This window comes from Aythya marila, assembly GCF_965140915.1.
Source record: "Aythya marila genome assembly, chromosome: 3".
In the NCBI taxonomy this organism is placed as follows: Eukaryota; Metazoa; Chordata; class Aves; order Anseriformes; family Anatidae; genus Aythya; species Aythya marila.
Window position 1 is genome coordinate 113,311,913 of NC_139044.1, and position 23,346 is coordinate 113,335,258.

General features: G+C 35.1%; 1 protein-coding gene across 2 annotated transcripts in view; it reads right to left on the bottom strand.

Moving 5' to 3' along the window:
- Positions 1-2,919: 2,919 nt before the first annotated feature.
- Positions 2,920-23,346, bottom strand: part of CD2AP (CD2 associated protein) — a 75,553-nt gene continuing 55,126 nt past the window's right edge. For both annotated transcript variants that reach the window (XM_082756989.1, XM_082756988.1), the window contains exons 8-18: positions 22,970-23,061; positions 22,111-22,215; positions 20,547-20,583; positions 20,107-20,166; positions 18,195-18,354; positions 15,935-16,077; positions 9,169-9,284; positions 8,312-8,401; positions 7,456-7,646; positions 6,322-6,385; positions 2,920-5,243 (exon numbers count right to left, since the gene is read on the bottom strand). In XM_082756989.1, coding sequence (XP_082613115.1) covers positions 5,202-5,243; positions 6,322-6,385; positions 7,456-7,646; positions 8,312-8,401; positions 9,169-9,284; positions 15,935-16,077; positions 18,195-18,354; positions 20,107-20,166; positions 20,547-20,583; positions 22,111-22,215; positions 22,970-23,061 — 1,100 coding nt within the window. In that variant the 3' untranslated portion in view covers positions 2,920-5,201. The remainder of the gene's footprint in view (positions 5,244-6,321; positions 6,386-7,455; positions 7,647-8,311; positions 8,402-9,168; positions 9,285-15,934; positions 16,078-18,194; positions 18,355-20,106; positions 20,167-20,546; positions 20,584-22,110; positions 22,216-22,969; positions 23,062-23,346) is intronic.

The window sequence follows — 23,346 nt, forward strand, 5'->3', positions numbered from 1 at the left end:
ATTTTATTCCCCCAGACTTTCACTGCAAACTTGTGCTATGTGTATGTAATATCTGAAGAAGAAAGTTATGAAAATCCTTAGTTATGGAACTGATTTATTTATTTAGGGCTTGAATGCCTACATGTTTAGCTTAAAATCCAAGCAGTTCACAAACAACCATATGATCACTCATACAGCTAACTGCTGCACGGTAAGTTAAAAAGGCTACAGCAAGAGTCCTCAACGTGGTCATTTCAGGAAAAAAATTAAGGCCCTTATTTATACAAAGGCTTGATTGATTGGTATTAATTACTTTTTTAAAGGGATACAGAAAAGGTGAATATAAGTAAAGCAAGTTGCACAAGGAGAGGGATCTTTACAATAACTTCCTAAGAAAATCTGAATTTTTCTGAGAACTGACAACATTGTGACTAGAGACCAATTACAAAACTCCAAGCAAAAAGCAGAGGTTGATTAAGATGTCTAATTACTTCCACAGACATAAGGAGCAAATATAAAACTGAGCAAACAAGTGCAAAGTAAAAATAGCCTAAAGCAGCTAGATTTAGTTTAGTCATCTGATTTCACAGATTACTTCAGTTCCCTTACTGATAATTTTCAAACAGTCCTGGCAAAAATGTTTCGTGATGGTACTCACCGTTTTCGGAAGTCTGGGATAAACTGTAAGCAAAATTAACAGAGCCAAAGATCCTCCAGATATGACGGGTTAGACTCCAACCACTCATCTGCTGCCATCTTGCCCCAGTCTCGCTATTATGGTCTTACCCAGCCTTGCTTCTGTGCTCTGATTCATTCAGTTTTCCCATGAGGAAATAACCTTTGGCATCAGCCTGCCTTTTTTTCTTGTCCAACTGGATCAACAGCAAGGAACCTGCAGGTGATGATAAAGGCATTGCACTGAAAAATGCCAAAACAAGTTGCAAACACGCCCACAAAACTGCTGGATTGCCACCTTGGTCGGGAGTCCTCACGAGTGAGTCATGCCTGTGTGGTTTGCACCTTCCACCCTCGTGGAGGAGGCACCGTCTGCTCTGCTGTATTTAGGTCTTCAGATGTTCAGTCTTCAAAGACGAAAAGAATTCACAACCAAAACTTAGCCAAGTTAATGCATCGTGCTTCATAAATCAAAAATGAGACTACTGATAATACCCTCTGCAGCTAAAAAGCTCTGTGACCAAGTGATATTTTCCTTATGGACTGCACAGAAGGGGGGCTACTTTTGCCTGCTGAAGCTTGTGCCATGTTCAGCGTTAGCTTTTTTAATGTTGGCTCACCATCATTCCTGCTTTTCTGAGGATTGCAGGAGCCAGTACCGTACAGCATGCAGTTTCTCATAACAGAAGACCAATTCCCACTGCTCTATCCACAAGACTGTTTCAGATGAACTTTGGTCAAAGAAAAAGTTCTACAATCCTGCAATGTGTTTGTTATGAATTTATAGGGTTTCCAAGTCATTTTGTTTGCAACCACAATTTAAAGCCAATCATCAGCCAGAAGACAGATCTCGTTTTAGCCCAGAGGTACGCATGATTTACTGTGCTGTTTTGATACAGACAGCATCGCATCTCACATCGGTATCAAGCGGGAATTAAGCCAAGCACAATTAAACAGCCAACATCACCGACCTGGGGAGGTTAAATGATTTGCATTCAATACAGTACCAGGTAGAGAAGAATTAAAAGTGGCTCCTTAGCTCACCTTTAAGTCGTGAATTAAGGGGTGAATACCAGATCATGTCAAAGTATGGACAGAAGTTTTAAAAGACCATTTTTATTAGTACATGGAGTTGTTGTTCTACGCACACACGGAACATTTGCTGTGATGACAAATGAATACCCCCTACTCCATTCTCAACCCCCCCCCCCCTCAACCTAAACAACTGTCAGCCTTTGTATCCTTCAGAGGACATTTCAGCACAGACACACACACACTTCTCCCAGAAACAAAGAGGTATAGATCTGTGCTCCTTGGGGCTTAGAAAGACACTCACATCATGACTTCCCATAACCAGGATAACTGCTCCAGATGTTGAACGAGCCGCATCAGTCTCGTGCTTCACAAGTTGGTTGAGGCTGTTTGGATTTTCAAGATGGGAGGTATGTCCCTGGGCATCCCAAAGGGAGTGGTTTGTCTTTTCAGCTCTTGCAAAATCCAATTTCCCAAGATAGATGAGCAGCTGTTTTGACACTGCTCTGAGAAAGCAATCAGGAACATCTTAAAGAATTTCAGTAACAGACAAGGCAGCTACAAAAACCTGTTTTCATCATTTCCGTCTGAAAGAGCTGAGAGATGAAGAGATGTGTAAGTTTTATTTTTCTAAAACTGTACTTTGTATGCAGACAAAAGCTTTCTGGAGAATATGAAAATTGAATACAGTATTGCATTTTTAAAATGCTCTTCTGTTGTTCTGTTCTTCATTTGCCTTTTTCCTTCATCCATACCCTTTTTAAATGTTGTAATCTCAGTCTTCAGTTCTTCACTATGTATTTAAGAGTGATTCAAGCACACATATTACTGGGTGGCATCAGGATCTTTAAAATAAACTTAAGATACACAGAAAGGTCAATTTGGACCAACAAAAAAAAAAAAAGAAAAAAGAAAGGAACAAGAGTTACTAAAAAGTTGAGACTTCCAGTCACAATTAAAAAAAAAAAAAAAAACACCAACAGGAAGATTTTCAGCTGTTGGGATAACTATCCTGTAATTCAGGAACCAGAGTATCCTACTGAGTAAATTCAAATATGAAAGATGAAAGTCTCCAGTGGTGAGCTATATGAATGATAATGAATAATACACTTGTTTTTCACCCAATCTCCTCCTGCAAAGTGTTTTTTTTGTTGTTGTTGTTGTTGTTTTGTTTGTTTGTTTGTTTTATGGCATATACATTTCTGAACATAACCCAGAAGACATTTCAACAGTTTTAAATTATTTTATTTACTGAGTTTGGATAGCATGCGTCATTTTACAGCACCAGTAAACAAGTCAGAGAAGCATACTGCTTTTAGGAACTTGTACTATGGAATGTCTTCAAAACCATTACTCTCTTCTCATCCACTCTAGTATGTAACACTAGCTGAAGATAAGACAGACATTTATTAGGGCAACTTCCTTATGGCTATAAACACTCATAGCAGCGACTTTTAAAAGAAGGTTTTATTAAATCAAGTCATTGCACTTGGGTCATTTATTGCTATAGCGAACAAAGGCCATTAAATAATTAACACCTTTCATTTATGGTTTTAACTGATTGTCTTGTTCTGTTTGTCTGCTACGAGCTTATATGCAGACTATTTCTGTAGAGCAATCCATTACAAGGTTTGTTTCATGCTCTAATCATGATGAAGAGCTTGTATAATGAAATTTGCTATTCCATTAGGCTCAATTCTTGCTCTTCATCATCTAACTTAGAGGTATGAATTCTAAGTACGAGCTTAGTGTCTGACAAGAAGCACTACTGCACATTACTCCTCAATATAAAGATCTGGCTCAAGTCTTCATTTGTGATGCATCTAGGCAATTAAAAGTTAAACGCATTAATATCAAATCAGCTTATTAGTGATATGACTAGCAAATATTACCTAATACCTGCATAGTATATTAATCAAATTTTACAGAAACTTTGATCAGCAACCAAGACACAGAATCCAATTGAATTTTTGATGTTTGTTTTTTTTATGATGCATCAACTGTTGAGAAACCATATTCTCAAGAATATATCTCACTTCCATATCTCTTGCTCAAGTGACATAGTAAATAATTACTATATTTATGGCTATTCCCATGAATAGAAAGTTATTTCTCTTATTGGTTAAGTTGTCTACTAATATGGTATGTTTTTGTCATTTAAATTTCAGTAGACCAAAAGGAGATAAGTTTGTTACTAACAGAAGTAACACATTTGATTGGCTTTTTAAAATTGTTTTTCATTTTTTATCAAGTGAATAGAGCAATACATATAATTGTCTCCCACAACTTTGAATATTATCTGTATATTATTCTGGTGCACAGTGTTGAGCTCAGGGGTTAAAGATAATGGCAGTCCACAAGATTTCAACGATTTTCTATATAAAAACAAAAGTGAAAGATGCTGTCTTGGATGCCAGCACAGTGCTGTCAAAGCAATCATTCCAATCACTCGTTAAATACAAAGATGTAATTAAATTTAGAAGTACACAATACACTGAGAAAGTTTATGGCATAAATATATAAATATTGAGACATTTTGAGAGTAGTAAAGTTCCAAAGTGATTTATTTTGAGCCATATTATAAACAAAAACTGACTACTGTAATAACAGATCAAAATGCATACTTAACCACTAGAAAGACTGATGACTTCAGTTTAGATACACACAAGCACAGACATTGTGAGTTAAGGTTTACTTTTTCACATTGCGTGCTGTAGTATTTTAGGCACAACAGGTTCTGTTAAGACTGGATTCTAGCCTTGTTTCTGTATTTCTTGCATTTTGTAGTATTAAAAGTTACTTTTGTTGTAACTTTGTGATGCAGTCCTAAATCCCTTTTTAATCCAATAGTGCAAGTGACAAAATGTTCTGCTAAATTACTCTGATTAGGTCATCCATTCTTACTGCAATGCATAGGCGTGTCATCCAATTCATTGCATTAACAAATTCCTATCTCACTGCTCAACTTATAAACAGCATATTATTAATATTCTCACTGCAGACAGGCACAACAGCATAACCCTGGATAAGACCGCCAAAATTAAAAAATATACAAATATTCCCTTTTTGCATGTAGGGGAAAAATAGTGACTACAATTACGATACAGCTATTCCGTCCCTCCCAGTAGATTATTTTACAGATTACTTGTAAAGATAGATCACCCTATTTATAGTATAGATCTCTTTAAAAATTAAGCTACAGGTATTCAATAAAAATCTATTAAGAATTCCCTCTTCTTTTTATACAGATTCAGTAGTATTTTCAAGCAAACCAAAAAATAAAGGTCTGCAATTCCAGCACAGTAAGAAATAAGGCCTCTTTTATATTGGCAAAAAAATTACACCATTATTCTCTTTTGTTTTCTTATCTCTGAATAAAAGACTATATTCCTCTTTACTATATTTTTCTTTAAGACTGTAGAACACCAGCATCCGTTATTACAAAATAAGAGTCAGTTCTGCTTGTGTTCAGCTTGAATTCCTGGCAAGTTAAAGATAGCAAGTCCATGGGTGTCTCATGTAGACATCACTGATTTCTTCAATTTTTCTATTTCAACCTGGAAAACAGATATTTTGAAAAGTCAGTAGAGTAGCAATAACCTAAAGTTTCCAGAGCTTTCACCAAAATAACAACCTTGAAATCTCAAATGTTTAAGCAAACAAAACAGAAGCATTTGACAGCTTAATATTTACAGCTGATTTTATATTACGTTGCTTAACAAACAAGAATTTATTGGATAATCTCACTCTGAATAGTCATTTAACAAAACTGAGTTGAGAAATCATTTAACAAGTCTCTGCATAACAATGCATCATCTCAGCCTAACTTCCTGAGGCATCCTTCATGCAAAATATGATGACATGGTTAATCTTTATTTCTTCAAATGAATTTAGAAGATACTAGGAAGTTGGTTCCTTTTCATTCCCATCACATATTCCAGGCAACTTCATAGATTGCTTTAGAGATTCCTTAAAAAGAGAACTTGCCAGAAGTTCTTCTCAAGTTTTTAAAGTAGCTTTAAAGTCAGTAAAAAGTACTTTTTAACAAATATAATGCACTTTTGTATCCAACTGGAATATTTTTCTATAATGAATTCAACTTATTAACCACTTAACAGCATTATACAATAATGCAGGCAGCCTTCATGAAGAAACTAAGGGGGTGGCACTCATCATGAAGGGGAATTTTTCAGATACGCTCTATTCTTTTTGACTCTATTTAGACAGATAATAGAGAATTAAAGAAAGATGACTTTCTTCCTATTTTTCATTTGATTACAAAAACTAAATTTGTCCTTTAAAATCCACAAAAGCAAAATATTCATCATCTCTCTTGGAGTAAATCCAGTTGTGACATATTTCTAGTACAATGTAGAATCTAACAACACTAAACTGACATCCCAACACACATATAACTAAAAGTAATTATTTTGCATTGCAGGTAAGCAAAACTGAACTAAGATGAACTGTGAATGTTCTTAATACTTGCCTTATGAGGCATTCATTCAACTACACAATAGAAAAGCAGTACAAAAAAGATTGAGCATGTCCATTAAGACTTTCCTTCAGCATCAAGTTCTTGAACACTCTGTATGTGCTTCTAATTTTTTTCTCCTTTTAAGTTATTAATATTACCTCCAGAATACTTCGCTTCAGCTTTTCTTCTTCCAAATCCTTCCTTATTTTTTCCAGTTCTCTCCTGACAGTTTTTAAGATAGCAGAAATCCAAGTTAGAGAAGAAAATATTACTGAGAACAGTAATCATAGGCCTTCTTAAAATTTTACAAGAGGGACGAACGTAAATCTGATACTATATCTTATAAATAAAACATAAAATTACAGGCCCACTAGTGGACTGGTATTTAATTTTGTTGGACCAGAAGCTTCCAACAACTCTCAACGCCTCTTAGCAATCACCATGCAACTATCCCTAACTTTTAATCGCAATTTTTAGTAGTGTAGTTAAGAAATGTTTTTACAGTTATCCCCTCCTTGGAGAGAGAAATTTAAAGTAACTTAAAGTAACCTGTCAATCAATTCCTATTCTTTAGAATAGGAATTTCCTGTTCTGTTTTACTTCATAACTGGAGTCAGATAAGAAAATATTAAGAATGATCATCACATCACTGAAAAGGTAATTCATTAATCTCCTGAACTCATAATTTACTAGTTTACTTCGGAAGCCAACTGATCCAGATGCTTTACAGCCTCTCAACTGGTTTAGTTAGTACTCATCATTCTGATAGGACAAGAATGAATGCCTGTGTTCTCCAACTAAAGAGAGAAAAATACAATTTCTGCAGATTTGTATTTGCCTAAACACAGTAAAGACCAATTTTCTTTTACATCGTCTGCCAAACACAACCCTGCCCACACACACACATGATGGGGCCATCATGACTGAATTTAAAAGGCTCAGTAATCTTTTCCCTCCTACCAGTCACGTCAGTGCTGCAATTATTATACAATGCTAGCACATGTACTTACACTAAACACCACAAGAATTATCTAATTTTCCTTACAATAATAGTACCAACAGCTTAAGAAATATTTTCAAAAAGCAGTAATGAATGAAGGAGCACAAGGTAGAATAGAAAGTGATTACAAATTCCAAAAATACTCTGACATCAAATTGGTATATATTTAGGTCATTTAGTTGGATCAACTTCTGAAGGAATAAGTTCTGAACTTATTCCTTAATACACTTTATCTTTGTCATTAAAGATGTTAGTGTATATCCATTTGCAGATTGAGAAGAAAAATATTTACCCGTGTTCTTTTTTCAGTGTGTCTACTAAACTCATCAAATCATGAATCTGAGTCCTGAGCTCTTCCACAGATGTCTGTATTTGCGTATTCTCTGTTTCTCCTTTAAGTTGGACTTCTCCCGGAAAAAAGTTGAGTATAGCAGAACTTGGTCTCTGAGATGAAGATGTAATTGGTGGACTCAACACAGATGGCTGAAAAAATAAGTCAGTAGAAGGCTAAGAAGTGCAATCTTTATGAACTAACCACTTACAGTATATAAGTTGTACTAGTATAGTATCTTCTTGTATATACTTTTTAGCTATTAACAATTAACTATACATATACAACTTTCCATTATTTTCTACCCTGAAGATTAAAAGGAATGCCCAGTTCAAATGGACTGCCGTAGTATGTAATATACGGTTATTTTAAAAGCTGTTTATTTAGCACTGCACTGAACTTCCTGTAGCCATTAAACGAAACACACTGCAGTTCTATACACTTAAAAAAAAAAAAAACAAAACTTTGATTTAATCAAAAACCTTAGTTTACTATAAACAATCATTCATGTGCCCTTCTGATCTGCTTGTTTGTTTTACATGTCAGAAGATTAAAAATCAGACATTAAACTTATGTGAGAAACAATACCATAGTTTCATGCTACCTGATTATCAGAACTGAAAAACAAAACTTTATACTGAGGTATACATTAACTTTATATTACAAATTCTAATATGAACTCTATACCAAATGACATGGTTCGCTCACATTTAAATACAATCAGTTGTATTTAGATGGTTTCATCAATCAAAAGCGGAAACACAAGCAAGATGAACAGAGAACTAGCTGCCTGGTACCTAGCTCCTTGGTGACATACCTTTTTTGTTTCAACTGGCTTTGGTTTGGCACTTTCTTCTTCTTCCTTCTGCACCTTCAGTTTTTTTTCTGCACTGTCAACTTCACTTGACTGGTAAATAAACAATTCAAAAATACCAAAAACAAAAAAGGTTTTCAGAACAAGAAAGAAAAGAGTTATGTATTTTTAAAAACGTGATAGATAAAAGCTTGAACTGCTAGACTACTATGGGTTTCTTTCCTTGCTACTCGGACCTTTCTACCCTACAGTTTTAATTTATCTGAATTTAAATCAGATAGTAAGTTTGGGCAGGATTTGCCATTATCTCTACAGTACTTAATAGAACAAATACTTGATGCTTTTGGGAACCTTTAGGTACCTCCATAATACAAAGACAAGGCAGTAACAGTCTATAGTAATTGACATGACTGAACTATAAAACACATGATTTATATATATAAAATATATATTTATATGTAAAATAAACAAAGATTCTGCACTACCTCGTTCTGTCTCGTGCCTTTGCACATATGATCACTTCTCCAACGTAACATTAAATTACAACTTTGTTGAAGTGAAAGACTACATACCATTAGTATATCATTGGTGCTACTGGAAGATTTGGGGATTTATCACAGTAATACCTCACAGAACAGAGAGACTCCCTCAGGTGCAATACAGTTGTGTTGTTTTTCTTACGTACACTTTCTTCTACTTGCAAACAGATATCCCTATAGACAATCTATACAAACAACCTCTGAGCATTTTGCATTTCACTCTCTGATAAATGGTTCATAAGACTGCTTCTGAGTGCAACTCTGTTTCCTGGGAATTTAGTTCTTAGTTCACGTCTGGAAAAAACACACCAATATACTCACAGAAATACAACCACTGAAACGTGCAGGCAGCCTCCTACCAGGCATCTTGGGTCGACTTGCAGTAGGGTGAGATAGATTATCTGAGGTAGCTATTACGTCATCAAAGCTTAATAGATCTAGAGAAAGATGAAAACACAAACCACCATCAAGACTAGGAGTTTTACTATGCTCCTTTTTGTCACTTTTTTTTTTTAATGGAGAAAAAATAAAAAATAATAATTTTCGGAATTCTTATCATTTCAAAAATTTTTCAGCATATACGACAACAAGCCATGTAAAACTACATGACTTTGGCCTATCTGGGAAGTCACATCTTCCCCCTTGAAAAAAATAAGAGTTGATTCAACTAGCACTTGAATTCAAGTTCTCAACAGAAGTAGTGTCAACATGGCAGCATAAAAGAGACCTAGTGTATTTGGAGAAAAAAATGCAGTTTAAACTGTTTTCAGAGAGGACTTAAAACCAATTTTGAGTTGAAAATGGCTTTTTTTTTTTTTACTGCCCAACTCATGAAAAACATCAAAATCCGAGTTTAGCAACTGAGAGGAAAATAAATATGGTAAAGTGCGTCCAGAGGTTTATGTATGTTAACAAGACATTAACTGCAAATATTTTTGTACAGTGCAGTTTTTCATATGCAATACTTTTTGTCTGCAAAAAATACACGACTCCATCAAGTCTATAATAAAATATTTTAGAATTTAGAACCCTATTTGTATACTTTCTTAAGGCACACAGATCTCTTTGCTGATTATTCTCTTTACACTCTTAACTCTAGTCTAGGTAAACTCTCTTAGATGAAGTCTTGCTTTATTCCACAATCTATTTCCTCCTTATGACCCCTGATCAGAAGAAGTTCTTTACACCCTATGGGAAGATACAACCTTATAAAAAATCTATTAATGTGTAGAGCAGAACATAAGTAATTCATCTAGTTAACAACTGGATTTCTTACCACAAAAAAAAAAAAAATAAAACCAATACTTACCTACCAAGAGCTATACAATAAAATTTATCTATTTTTATTATTAAAGCAGTGACATAAATTACAGATATTACATATGGTTTTACAACGCAAAATCATTAACTTGTTCTTCAGACTAAATGTTTAACTAAAATGCCACAAAGCATTACTATAGATACCAGAAGTAACATTCAAACTTGGGGAGGGGGGGGTGGTTAGTTGGTTTTGTTTGTTTGTTTTGCAACCTCTTAGTTTTGCATTGCATCATTTCAAGCAGAAACCGTAACACTTCTTCCCCTACTTTCTCACTCATTTTGACACTACAGCAAGAGGTCAGTACAGGAAAAGGCCATAGAAATACTCGTCCAGAGCTTTCATTCCACTTCAAAGTTAACATGAATTAAAATCAACTGATTAAGTCAAGTTTTATTCATTCATTGTCAAAGCTAATTTATACCTGTAGAAATAAATTCAGTAGAAGCTTTCTACTGAAAGTTTTAACTAGTTTTAATGTCTACTACTGTATATTACTGTCTTTTAAGCCCTTAAAACATTTACATCTTTCAAACCTATCTGGACTTATGTACTTCATTATCTGTTGCCGTGTTGAAATACAAGAATTTGCAACTTTATCAGTTACCAATCAGTTTTGCTGCTTTTCAGTTTTATTAAAGAAAATGTAAAGGTGGTCTTTTGTAAATATGTAACCATATTTGCAATTTAACAAAAAACAGGGAAGAACAAAGTAGGAAGAAACAGAAGAGTGATGAATGGCAAGGGGCTGACGGAAGAGAGGATGACGGAGAAATGACTATTAAGGTATTTATCTTACAGTCTTGGCCAATGAAGCATTTAGCTTGTTAGAAATCATGCAGCAGTGATCTAGGAGTGTATATTAATGTTTTTTACTCAATCTTCAGTAAGCTCAAAGCACTAACCGAAGTCCTGATTCAGATTTTGATGTATGTAGGTTAGGTATTTAATATAAAGGTAACAAGGCAGGAAAAATATAGACACATTTCCTCCCCTCTTCCCCAACATCACAACAATTTTTGCATTTCTGTGATCCTCTTTCTGCAGGAATAGCAAACAAATTTAAATAAGAATTGTAAATTGAATTACTGTTACAATTGCTAGCCCTGTCTCCATGAGCAAAGTAAACATCAGTAACTGACACCTTAAGGATAACATGTACCGCCAGAACTTCACAAACCTTGAGTATATAGATATTCAAGGCTGTAGCAGTAAATAATTTAAATTATAGATAGTGGGATGACACAAAAGCCAAGGTTCTCACCAGTTTCTTTCCAATAGAAACTGGTATACCTCACTCAACAGCTCAGCCCTAAAATATTACCAGTACATTAGCGAAATAAGGGGTGGAAGCAGGTGTTTATTATTATTTTTTAAAACAACTTTCCTAAGTATCTTAGGAGGAATCTTGGCCCCACTGAAACCAATATGGATACTGATAAAACACACCTCATTTTCACAATTTACACCCACTTCAGTGAACAAAGTGATGTATCAATTAACTTTCTTAAAGACTGTCTGCAATTAATCATTACAGGGAACCTCGTCATTGTGACAGAAGAGCAATACCATACATCTGGAGATAATTTGAGTCCACAAATTATTTTAAGGCTGAGCTAGAACACCTTTTTCATGAGCAAGATAAACTAACCTGGAACAGTTACTTAGGAAAGACTACTAGAAACATTTTTTCTGCAAGCTTAACCTGGATAAACGCATTATAGAATTGTTAGGTGCTTTAAGAGATAAAGTTAGGTGAGAGGCTTTGTTAAAATTTGTCAATGTTTTAGTGTATTTGTATCAGTTTCTCTTAAAAAGCCTCCACAAAAAAGAAGCAAAGCTGAAGGGGTTCATATACCTCATCTTGCTGGAATTTAAAAACCCATGGTAAAAGCAAAATGTACCCAGTATTTCAGAAGACAATACTCATGTTAATCTGCAGAGTGAAAAAGCTGGCAGCCCTTTTTCCTATTACTCATCCTCCAGAGATTGAACCCCCAAAACTTAGGGGAAAGATATAAGCTTTAGAATATTGACGTTTGAAGTCAAGCAATAATAAAGTATTTGCTATAATTAAGCATTTATTTGCCCAATATGTAACTCTCATAAATGCTATTTTACAAGACTCATAATGATAAATAGCCAACACTAGAGAATTCAGTGCCAAAAAAAAAATCACAGTAACATACTTTGTGTGCACAGAAAGACAGAGACATTCAACCTAAATCTAAGTACTATAAATATTGAATACATCATACTATAAATACTATACTTGGCTCATCAGTAGACTGATAGAAGTTAGACTGAGAAAAGGGTGTTTTGTTTTTGTCTTTTTTGTTCCTTCCCACCTATACACACACTCCTCATTGTAAAATATATTTGAAGTAACTTCTTGTTTAACAGCTAAGGAAAACAAGCATTCAAATAAACGAAAAAGCATTTTAAATTGAAACCCAAATAACTGCAACTGAAAATTACGCTTATGAAGTTAAGAAGAGGCTAGGTGTATGGCATAAAGCATTTGGATTGCCTTAGAGATTGTTATCTTACCAAAATGGAGAAGGGTAGGGTAATTTCCTGACACGTAAGAAGGGAAACATGGCAAACAGGATAGGAAACAAAATCTGGAAAGAAAAGTCAAGGAGAGGAATGTCTAGAAAAAGATTCTGAACAAAAAAATTATTTTACAAAGCAGGAAAAAGAAACATTTGTAGAAGAAACAGAATTGCTTTAAATGTTCAGCATGCTAGTATTACAGCTTTAGGTCGTTTACAGAACTTTAATTCTAATAAAACAAAGAAACATTTACGCAATTTTTGAAATTAAGCTTCAAGAGAAGGAATTTAAACATGATCAAAGTTTGAGTATTTTAGAGTATTTGTCCTTCCCTATCTGATGGCTGGAACCTAGGTTATTTGTTGTCTTTTTATTGCCTTTTTTTCCACATTTTCCTCCCTCTCTTAAATATAAAGAATATCTACAGCTGCTCCTTAACCTAAATTTGAAGTGATGAACAAACTTAATTGTCAAAATAAACTGGAAAAAAAAAAACACACTTAAAAAACTGATCTACTAAAAATTCATCCATTTCAGAAGAAAAAGAAAGCCTGTTGGTAACTTCTACACCTTCAACAATATCCAAAAGCACCAATGCCAGCCATGTGTTTTCCCCCATATTTTAATGTCTTACAAGAACTAGAAGTCTTAAATTTAATATCACAAATACCTTCAGAGCTTTGCGTGCCATGAGCTACTGCACTGAGCATTATGTCTTTAGCAGAACAGTGGATGCAGAGACAAAGCATGAGGTTCCTCACGTTTTACTGATGGGAGCTTAGTCCCTTTTCACAAGAGCAATAAAACCTAAATCAACTTACGCAGATCATTTTAAACAAGGGTGGTTTTACTTTTGAAACTTTCCTCAAATAGCAGCTCCTTGACTTTGTCAGTGCTGCATCCCCAGGTGGGCTGCCCAAACCTCCTGTGCTCGCGCTCTGCACCAACCAAGGAGTGGAACAGACCTCACCCTTTGCTTCAAGCAAACTGAATGTATCTGTAGGTCTTTCCTAGAACATACAAATTGCAGGTAATTATCACTACTTCAGATAAACTTCAACAGTAAAAGCAGGCCTTGTTATTTGCTGCTTTGCAAGTAATCCCCTGCCAAAGTATCAGAGTCTGCACAGAGGGTGCTGCAGGACTGATGCTGCAAACTCTGCCCAGCATCTCTGGATTTTGGTAGTTTCCATCCTCCATTCTTGTTAAATGCTGCAAAAGCTAGTCTGATAGTAAAGTACTTAATATTCACTGTAATTTATCCCAGATCTAGAATTAACCCGTTTTGAATTTAAACTTCTCAGATTATTAGAAACACAGTGCTGATGACTGCAAATCACAGGCTATTTCCTGTCAGCCACTGGATACTGTTTTTTCCCCCCTTCTATCTACGCATATAAATATTAAAAATTTCTCTTTGAGCTTGTGAAAACTTATGTCAGCAAAAAAGATCAAACAATTTTGTGTTTTGTTTTGCCCCCATTCCTTTTTTTGTTTTTTTAAATCTGTAAAAAAAAATGTTGCTTTTATATACATGAATACCCAGTACGATGTCTACTGCATTCCCAAGCTGGTTATTAAAGGTGTCAAGATAACTGCACCTGGGGAAAAAAGACATTCCATCTTTTTTCACAGAGCTTTCTTCTGGGGATAAATGGTACTACGCAACATGGTAATACAGCTAGCATAATCCTAGGGCTAAACCTCTGAGCAACAGGGCAAAGTTTATGTTTTTAAGGCTAGGTGGGGCATCAATCTTTCATCTCAAAGTTTACTGTGGCCTGAAAGTGTTTACTCTGTACCCTCACTCAAACTCCATATTTGAGTAACAGCGGCAGTAATTAAACTGCCAAGTAAAAACTTCTAAAACAAGGTATAGCACAACATTTATGTGTTTGACTAGTGAAAAAACAAAGGACCTTATAAATACTTCCGGGAATATTCAATGGTAATACTGATATACATACTGAAGTCCAACTTTCTGTGGCTCAGGAAAATATAACTTTATTTTTAATTAATGAAATCTGTTTTAATTAATGTATCGTTAATTATTAATCACGTGGGCTCAACCCATAGCAATTGAAAGCATACCTGAATTAGCATTTCCTCACATAGGGCACTTCAGCTTGGAAGCATATTTTAAATGCCATGAGTCTTAAATGAACAAGTCAGAAAAACTCCTTCCTATTCATAAATTGCTTCATTTGTTTGATGAATGATTTATTTCATTGGTGAACTTAATTATCATTTAGGTCAAGCTATTCTACATCCTGTATATCATAGTTGTCCTTAGAAGATCAACTTACACTAAAATTTTAAATGTATTATTAATAAAACTTTTTTTTTTTTTTTTGGAGAATAAAGGTTGTGTTGAAATATGCAAGCCAAACACTGCAGGTACAATACAATAAAGCTTCTTCTGCAGTGCTTAATCACACAATAAAAACAATTCAGAGTTTAAAAAAAAATGTCCACAGCAGACACAGTCTGCACAAGATGGACACAGATGAGAGAAATCAGTTGTACTGTCAGAAAAGGACAAAATACAACTATATTACAATCAGGCTACATGAATTATTAATGTTGGTACTCCATCTGCTATCAGTGTTTTAACTAGACAAATTCAGATTTAAAAAGATACCAGATTTGGTTCAAGGTGCATTATGCAAAGCCATAAATATGAAATTCAAACATAGAATATACTACTCTGGCCCAAATTTAAGGTATGGTAAAGGTGCAATCTATTGTAGCTATGAATTTAATTACAGAATGCTGAAGTTAATGGCATTACTGAAAATAGGCAAGTTAGCTAAAAATGCAAAAGTTATCTAAAATGCAAGAGCAGAAGAACAAACAGAACCAATCGGTAAGGAAAACAATTTCATAAAAACGCAAGATAAAATTGATAGCAAAAAACATGCTTTCAAATTAGAAGAACAAGCTATTACCTATGTTCCTTCCTATCAGCTGTTATTAACTCTGAGCTTAACCACCTCCAAATAGCCTACTGACACCTGCACACCCTTTGCTAACTCTCACCCTGAGCTATCTACAACTAACCTTTAAAAAAAAAAAAAAAAAAAGGATTTTCTACTAACAGGCATAATTACACTCCATGGTATTTTGTATAAATTGATGACCTTATTCTAACCCTGTAAGATACTGCAATCCAAACAGAAAGACCCAGAAAAAACCTGTTTGTTCTTTTCTTACCTGATTCTCGAGAGCTCTTTACCACAAGCGAATCTACCTCTACTGATTTTGGTCTAAGTGGTAAATGTTCAGAGTCTAACTTTGGTTTTGCTACTGGCTCAATTTCAGATTTTGGTCGAAGAGAAACAACTTCTCCATTAGATCTGTAACAAGAAAAGTGCAAAAATACACCTAGTAATGTATAGTAACATTAAATAGTTCATCAAAAAACAAAACACACCAAGAATAAGAATTAAAAGGAAAAAGACACAACCCCCCCAGGAACAGCTTTTACGTTTTTTTAAATCCTTGCTTAAAAGTTTTTCAGAGAGAAATTCTAGTACTATAGAAGTCAGCTCTTCTGTTGCAGCTTTTATAGAGCTGTCAGACATGTACAATCCCCTTAGAAAAGCATCCAAAATTTTTAGTGCATTTACTACAGAGCTTATTTTGGCACTTAACCTAAAATATCACACTTCACTGCAAGAGAAAACAAGATAGCTGAATAGCACCTTCCGTAATCTCTCCTGAAATATTTCAGAAACAAATCGTCAAATTCCTTCAAATCATTTTTTTTTTTCTGTAAAGAAAAAAAGCTATCAAGAACAAGTTATTTTTTTCTGGGTACAGAATAAAGTGTCTTGTATGTCTGGTATGCCTGGCTATGCTTCTACCATGCGTCCTTCATGCCTAGTCACATCATCCAAGGACCAAAAAAAATAAAGAGCTGACCTTTTCCTTTACAATTCGTGCCATCATTTATGTCACTGTAAAAAAAACGCAGTATGTAGACAGGCCAGTTGTCAGCTTCAATGTGTCCCTTTCATAAACTCATCGCCCATATTCTTTTTTCAAAATCCATTACAGCAAAAAGCGCTAACAGCCTAATCTCCCTACAGCAATGTTAAACTTCCAGACGTTTAAACCTATTTTAAAAACCCTCTATATTTTTTTAAGTTTGCAATTATTAAATGACCACAGTTTACTACAGCCTCTCTTTTAGCTGCACACATGTACCCCTTCATATCCTTACCTATGAGGGAGGGGGAACCCTGTTTTGGTTAAAGATGGGAAAATCTCTACTTGGGAAACATTCCAAAATGTCAAGTGATGAAACATGATTACAAACTGGAAACCTACACAGAATGAAAGCTGCAACAGTCTAACCCTTCAGTCAAGCACCCAAATTTTCCAGGGCTGTGCAGGGCGCGACCAGATATATGGCTGTTGGAGTCAACCCTCCAAAGTCTGAACCTTTCCTCACTGCCCTCCTGTTTTCTCCCTTCACTCCTTTTGGCTCACAATATACAGGACTCGCTGGAGGGAAAAGATAAAACTCAAAGAATGTTTGTTGCCACTGTATATTTGCAGGTATTTAGGGTGCAAGCTCTTTGAGGTAGCAGCTGTCTGCTCTTTTATTGGTAGAAGGCCAAGTTCATCATGATCTCACTTTCTTGTGGTTCTTTCAAGTCAGCTGAATATCTCAAAGGGACAGTTACTTGTCAACATGGATCTGCTGTTGTCAGTAAGAATCTGGCAAATTCTTGGATGGAGGCAAAAAGGAGGGAAACCGCAGCAGGGGTTGGGTACAAGGAGGGATTGTATTGATGCAAAGCTGGTGAAACACTAAAAAAAATTCACACTTGTGAGAAAGAAATTTAGAGAAGTGAAACTAAGAGTGAGCAACTGCTTGCTATTCTGTTCCCTACTTGTCCAGTAAACTCAACTGAGAATACTCGAGACAGATCCAAGAACCACCTCCAGTCTCTGCACTGTTTTCTTCCCCATGAAAGAGGACATGAGCCATGCTGAGTACCTTTAGCATGGATACTAACTATGCTCAACTCTTCCTCTTCTTCTAGTTTACTCTGAAACACTGGACTTTGACTCTACTCAAATATTTTCCAACACAATGATATTTTTCTCAAGTACAACATCCCGAGATTCTTTTATACCATATTGCTACTTTAACTTCTTTATTTTGGGGGCAGGTTTAAAGCAAAGCAGACTAGATTCATAAATTGATCTGCTTTATGGTTATCTTGTAATATTTTCTCCAAGATGGATTCAGCATCTTAAAGAATTAGGAAGTTTTAAGTTCATATTGATAACACTTGAAGAAAAGAAAAACTGGTAGGTGCAGTGCAAACTTATCCTTATATCCTCTTTGGTTTCAAAACATACATCTTTTCCCACCTCAGTTGTGAAGGAAGACAGAAAAACAAACCACACTAAATATATGTAATATATTGTATATAACATTATATAAAGTTATACTGACTTGGATGCAGATGATGGCAAAGCAGGTTTTTCTGGACGTTTTGGGTGCTGAAACCCTGCTCTCAAAAGGCTGTTAGTCTTGCTTGGAGGAATGGGCTTCTTGGGTGGTACTTGAGGAGCTTGTGGCTTCAAAGGCTTCTGATCCAAAGCTCCTTTTTCATCTGACAAAGTAAGTCACAAAACATTAAGAAACACATTGCCTAGGTTTCTTTCAATGCTGATCAATTAGAAAGTGACTGCTGTTAGAACTACTTTCTCTAAAGTTCAGATGAACAGTGAAAAATGGATATATTGATATTAAATAGTAGTCACTTCTATTTTTATACTTTCTTCCCCTTCCTCTTTGAGAATAGGGGGAGTGAGAGAGCGGATGTGGTGGAGTTCAGCTGCCCACCCGAGTAAAAAAAAAAATTCTAGATTGACATTATTGCACTGCAAATAACACCTAACAAACAAGAATCTCTCTGTACTGCTACTGCTTTGCCCTTACTGTGAATTCATCATATCTCCCCCTAAAAAGTCAGAGGGCTTTTGTTTTAAATACTGCCTGTATACAACTAACTCCCTTTGGAAAACTTCTGCAACCCTTGTGTGTCACCTGCCCAACTGTAAAATAGGGAAATCCTGATTTTCTTTCCCAGGAATACTCTGAAAAACAGGTCATAGAGGTTTCAACAAAAAAGCATCATCCAAAACAGAATTGTATTCTTGATTTGGGACCTTCAAACATTAGGATGTGCAAACGAAACAAAACCAATACTATGTAGCTGGCAGTCTCTCTTAGTACAGAGTTACTAGTCAGTCCTTTGCAGTCTCTCAGTACAGTGTTACAAAATTAATAAAGCTCTGATGTAGCAGGACAGTACATGATTTTGCCGCTTGGTGGTGCTGACTCTCCTGTGTAAAACACCCTGTTCATGGGGCTCACTTCTGTCTACTGATCCTATATACAAGGCTTACATTCCTAAATGCCCAGTGGCAGTATTACTGGAGATCAGTTCTTTACATTTTAGAGGAGAAAGAATTCAAGAATTATGCAATATTACTTGTAAGAACATGCAAGTTCATAAGAAGGACAAAAAATGCTGCCATCAAATTATATTCCTGAATTATCATCAGTCAGGTTTCCCTTCAGTTGCTCCCACTCAAATCTGAATATAAAAACTGTTCAGAGTTAAGTGGATGAATGTAATACTCAAAGCCAAGGTTCCTTATGAACACAGAAATCAGCCAATTTTGCTGTAAAAATAGCATGCAATTTTTTCAGCTTTTATTATACAATGAAATAAGGGTTGACTAAAGATAAGCATTTAGTAATTGTAATAAAAATACCAGTCTTAGCCATTGATATTAGACAAAATTACTACATGATACCAACAAGCACCCTTCACTGAAAACACAAAAATAGTTATGGGAGTATTGCTTTTACCTTTTGATTAGCCAATTTTTGATTGCAATTAAAGGCAAGATTAACATGCATTAAAAAATATATGGTTTGGTAGGTTGAGATTAGAGCTGCTCATTTATTGAATTAAAAAAATAATTACATTAAAATTTCTTAATCAGTTTGATTGCTAGTATCAACATGGTTATTTTCCACCAGTAAAGCACTGCACCGATAGACGGACATTTTTTCTAGTAAAATGCTACTACTATCTAAATACGTAACTGTTAAGGCCAGAGGAGACCACATATAATTAACTATTCAGCCTGACCTTCAACAGAATTCAAGAGAACATTTTCCTGCATCATTTCTTCTACCACAGAAAAGGACTGTTCTTTATCACACAAGTTTTCAGAAGCTTTCATGTTCCAAAGCACGATACCTATTACATAGAGCAGCTAAACTAAAACTTATTACCTTACTTTTAGGAATATATCCTGAAATTCACTATAAAGTAAACAGGTCTCACCTTTTTCTTCAGTCCTCAAAGGGAATTTCTTCTCTCCAGTTGGCAATTCAGGTTTAGGAGCTGTGTGTAAAACCAAATCATAGGTATTTCTGAAAGAGCTTTAATTATCTTAGTCACTATCTAAAAATATGATATACACCAATTTGTGTTTGTATTTTTTTTCCCTTTGCAAGGAGTGTAATGCCATTTATAAACATTCATTTGAGCCCAGCAAACTGTAGGCTCGTATTAAAATGTCTGAAGTAGTCTCCATCTAATTTGGGAAAATATATAGCAGCAGCAAAATACATAAGGCATAAAAAGGTAACCTTTAACTAAGGGCAGCTGCATTACTAGGAAATACAAAGCTACTTCTGAATTTAAATTTTTTTTGAAAACATGCACTGTTTCTGAAGTTCAATACTTCTTCAGACACCTATCAGCAGGCATATTTTACGTACCTGGACCTTTAACTGGAGGAGGAGGTTTCTTTGGCTTCTGAAAAATAAGTACATAAACAAAACAGATTATCAAAACACAGAAACACATTTGCTTTCTGTTTTGCATATGGTAGTGTCCAGCTTATTTACAGCTCTTTTCAAAGCATTTCATAAATGGCAATCCCAGACAGGAAGCAAAGACATAGAACTGGAAAAATTCATCTGGTATTTCCCAGCCAACCTGATAAAAAAAAAATGTGAACAAAATGCACAGTTTCTTCAAGTCTCAGATCAGCATTTCAGCAACAAGAGTAAGCAGAAGAGGTGCAAACAAAAATTAAGAATTACATCTTATTTCGTCCAAGGAATTGCTCCAGTCACACCCATTTTAATTTCAGTTTCAGTAAGTAAACCCCACAACGTTAGTTAGTACAACGGAAGTATCAAAAAGTAATCAGGTAAATTTTAAAATCAAAAAAGGTCACTTTCACTGAATAAGAGTTCTAAACTGAATATCATGAAAACTATTTAATTTTGCAACAAGCACTTCATTTATATGAAAAACATTTGTCTGAGCTTCTTCATCTTATACTGGAGAAAGATGCATGAACTACTCCAGCCATTAAAAACTTGCAAAATATTAAGGTGTCACAGTTTGTACGTTGACAATAACCCTACTGTACTAGGCAGCTACTTATTGCTTTCCTTGATCTGTTAAAAATAAGTTTGAATTTCCCCCATCACGGAGTACGGCTTACCTCAAGGGACACATCTCAAACCACCTCACCCCCAGAGTCCAGCTAATGAAAATGCTCTAGAACACCTATCTACGTGGTTGCACCAAGGACAATGCTCACTGATAAAACGGTCACAAAAGCCTACTAACCCTCAGATGTTTATAAAAACATTGCTGAAGTTGTATGGGCTCAGTCCAATGCACTCCCACTAAAGTACATGTGTTAACTTGACCATCTTTGCTACACAAACTTGTCAGAACCAAATCATCATACTAATCTTGACAAAACATGGACTAAGAATTACAAGAACAAGGAGTACCACATGAAAATATGAATTTCTTTAAGTCAACACAAGAGATAATGGAGAAAAAAAAAAAAAAAAAAAACTATTTCTAAATCCCAATCAAAGATTATACACTGCAACCTACTGGCAGGTCTTAACACAGAAAAATCCCAGTCAGTCCCCCAGGGGTTATTCAGTATTTTGTTCTTATATTTACTTACAGAACAGGATGAAACAGAACTGACTGCTTGCTTCCTTTCAAAACATTTAGGGTTTAATTCAATCATCAGTTACACATATCACCACAGTATCAGAACTATACGTTTTTCTATATGACCTAATCATCCTCTTTAATTACAGTTAATCTGAAAAGGCAGATTTCAATTAAATATTTAAAAATAAGTTTAACCTTTAGATCTTCTTGGTTATAGCTACTTCGAGACAGAGTTAAAAGCTGACACAATTGTATTAATATTTGAAGCAGCAGTATGTGCTGAAGTCTTTTATTCCTTGCATTTCTGTCAATTCGGTTTTGTGACACTAGATGAAATATATAGGAACTTACAGGGAAGTCTTTATCATGTTCGTGTATTTGAACAGCAAAATTATCAGGGAAGACCCCTTCTTTACCATTCAGTTCTCCTCTCCACCAGCCTGGCTCTCCAGTGTCCTAAAACAAACAATAGGATATTTCGATCAATCCTTATTTTTCCCAGAACCGATAGATTGAAAGTGCTGTTCCTGTAGCTGTTTCTCACAATATAATTGTTTTTCCAAAATATTGCATTACTTAGAAGAATACTTTAGCTACCTTAGCAAGGGGAAACAGCTAAAGATCAGACTATGTTTGGTCACTTTGTTTTCTAAAATACAGGATATGAAATTATATTTCCTCATTTATACAAGGCTAACATCTGCAAGTGGAAGAAAAGTACATAAAACCAGCTATGATTCAATGCACAGTATTTAACGTTCTCGACTTCCTCCACTAGATTTAATGTTCTCAACTTCCTCTACTAGAAACACTTTCAGTAAATACTTTCTGTAGTTGGAATAACACACAATTCTACTACATAAAAGTGATTCTGATGCAACTGATCAGGCTCACTAGTCTGAAAAGCATGAAGAAGTAAGACAGGATGGATACACTTCTGAGGAAAAAATAACCAAGTAATAATAACATAACAATAACATAAGGGGAAAAAACAAATTATTAATTCTGTGTCATAGAAATCCATCACACGATCTAACTGGATAGAAACTTTAGTTTATTTATAACAGAAGTATGTGTGTTAACATCTGAAATTATTTACATATTTTAGCAAATACTTTACTCAACCCAATAAACTCTCCTGTCTATATTCTACTTACCTGTGCATAACTTACAAAAGCTACAAATGGTTAAAGTGGACTGAACATCTTACCTTAGTGATAATTTGAATAATCTCGCCTTCTTTAAAACTCAGTTCGTCATTTGTGCCTTCGTAGGAAAATACTGTCCTGCAATATTCCTTGGCTGGAACGACACAGCATAATTACTACACTTGCATACCATGGGTAGTAAAGTACATAAAAGCTTACTTGTGCTATCCAAAAGGAGAGCTCAGAAATTAATACTATAATCATCCTTCCCTTCCGGACCAGCCATCTGACGCTGCTCTACAAAGTGTTCACTGTGTCATTCACCTCATGAGAAAATCAAGTTCATAGCAATATTTACAGAGAACGGGAGATAAATCCTCATGGAGTCAGGGGATAATGCCCTAAAATATTTTTATCCACAGCAGACTGCTCACTTAAA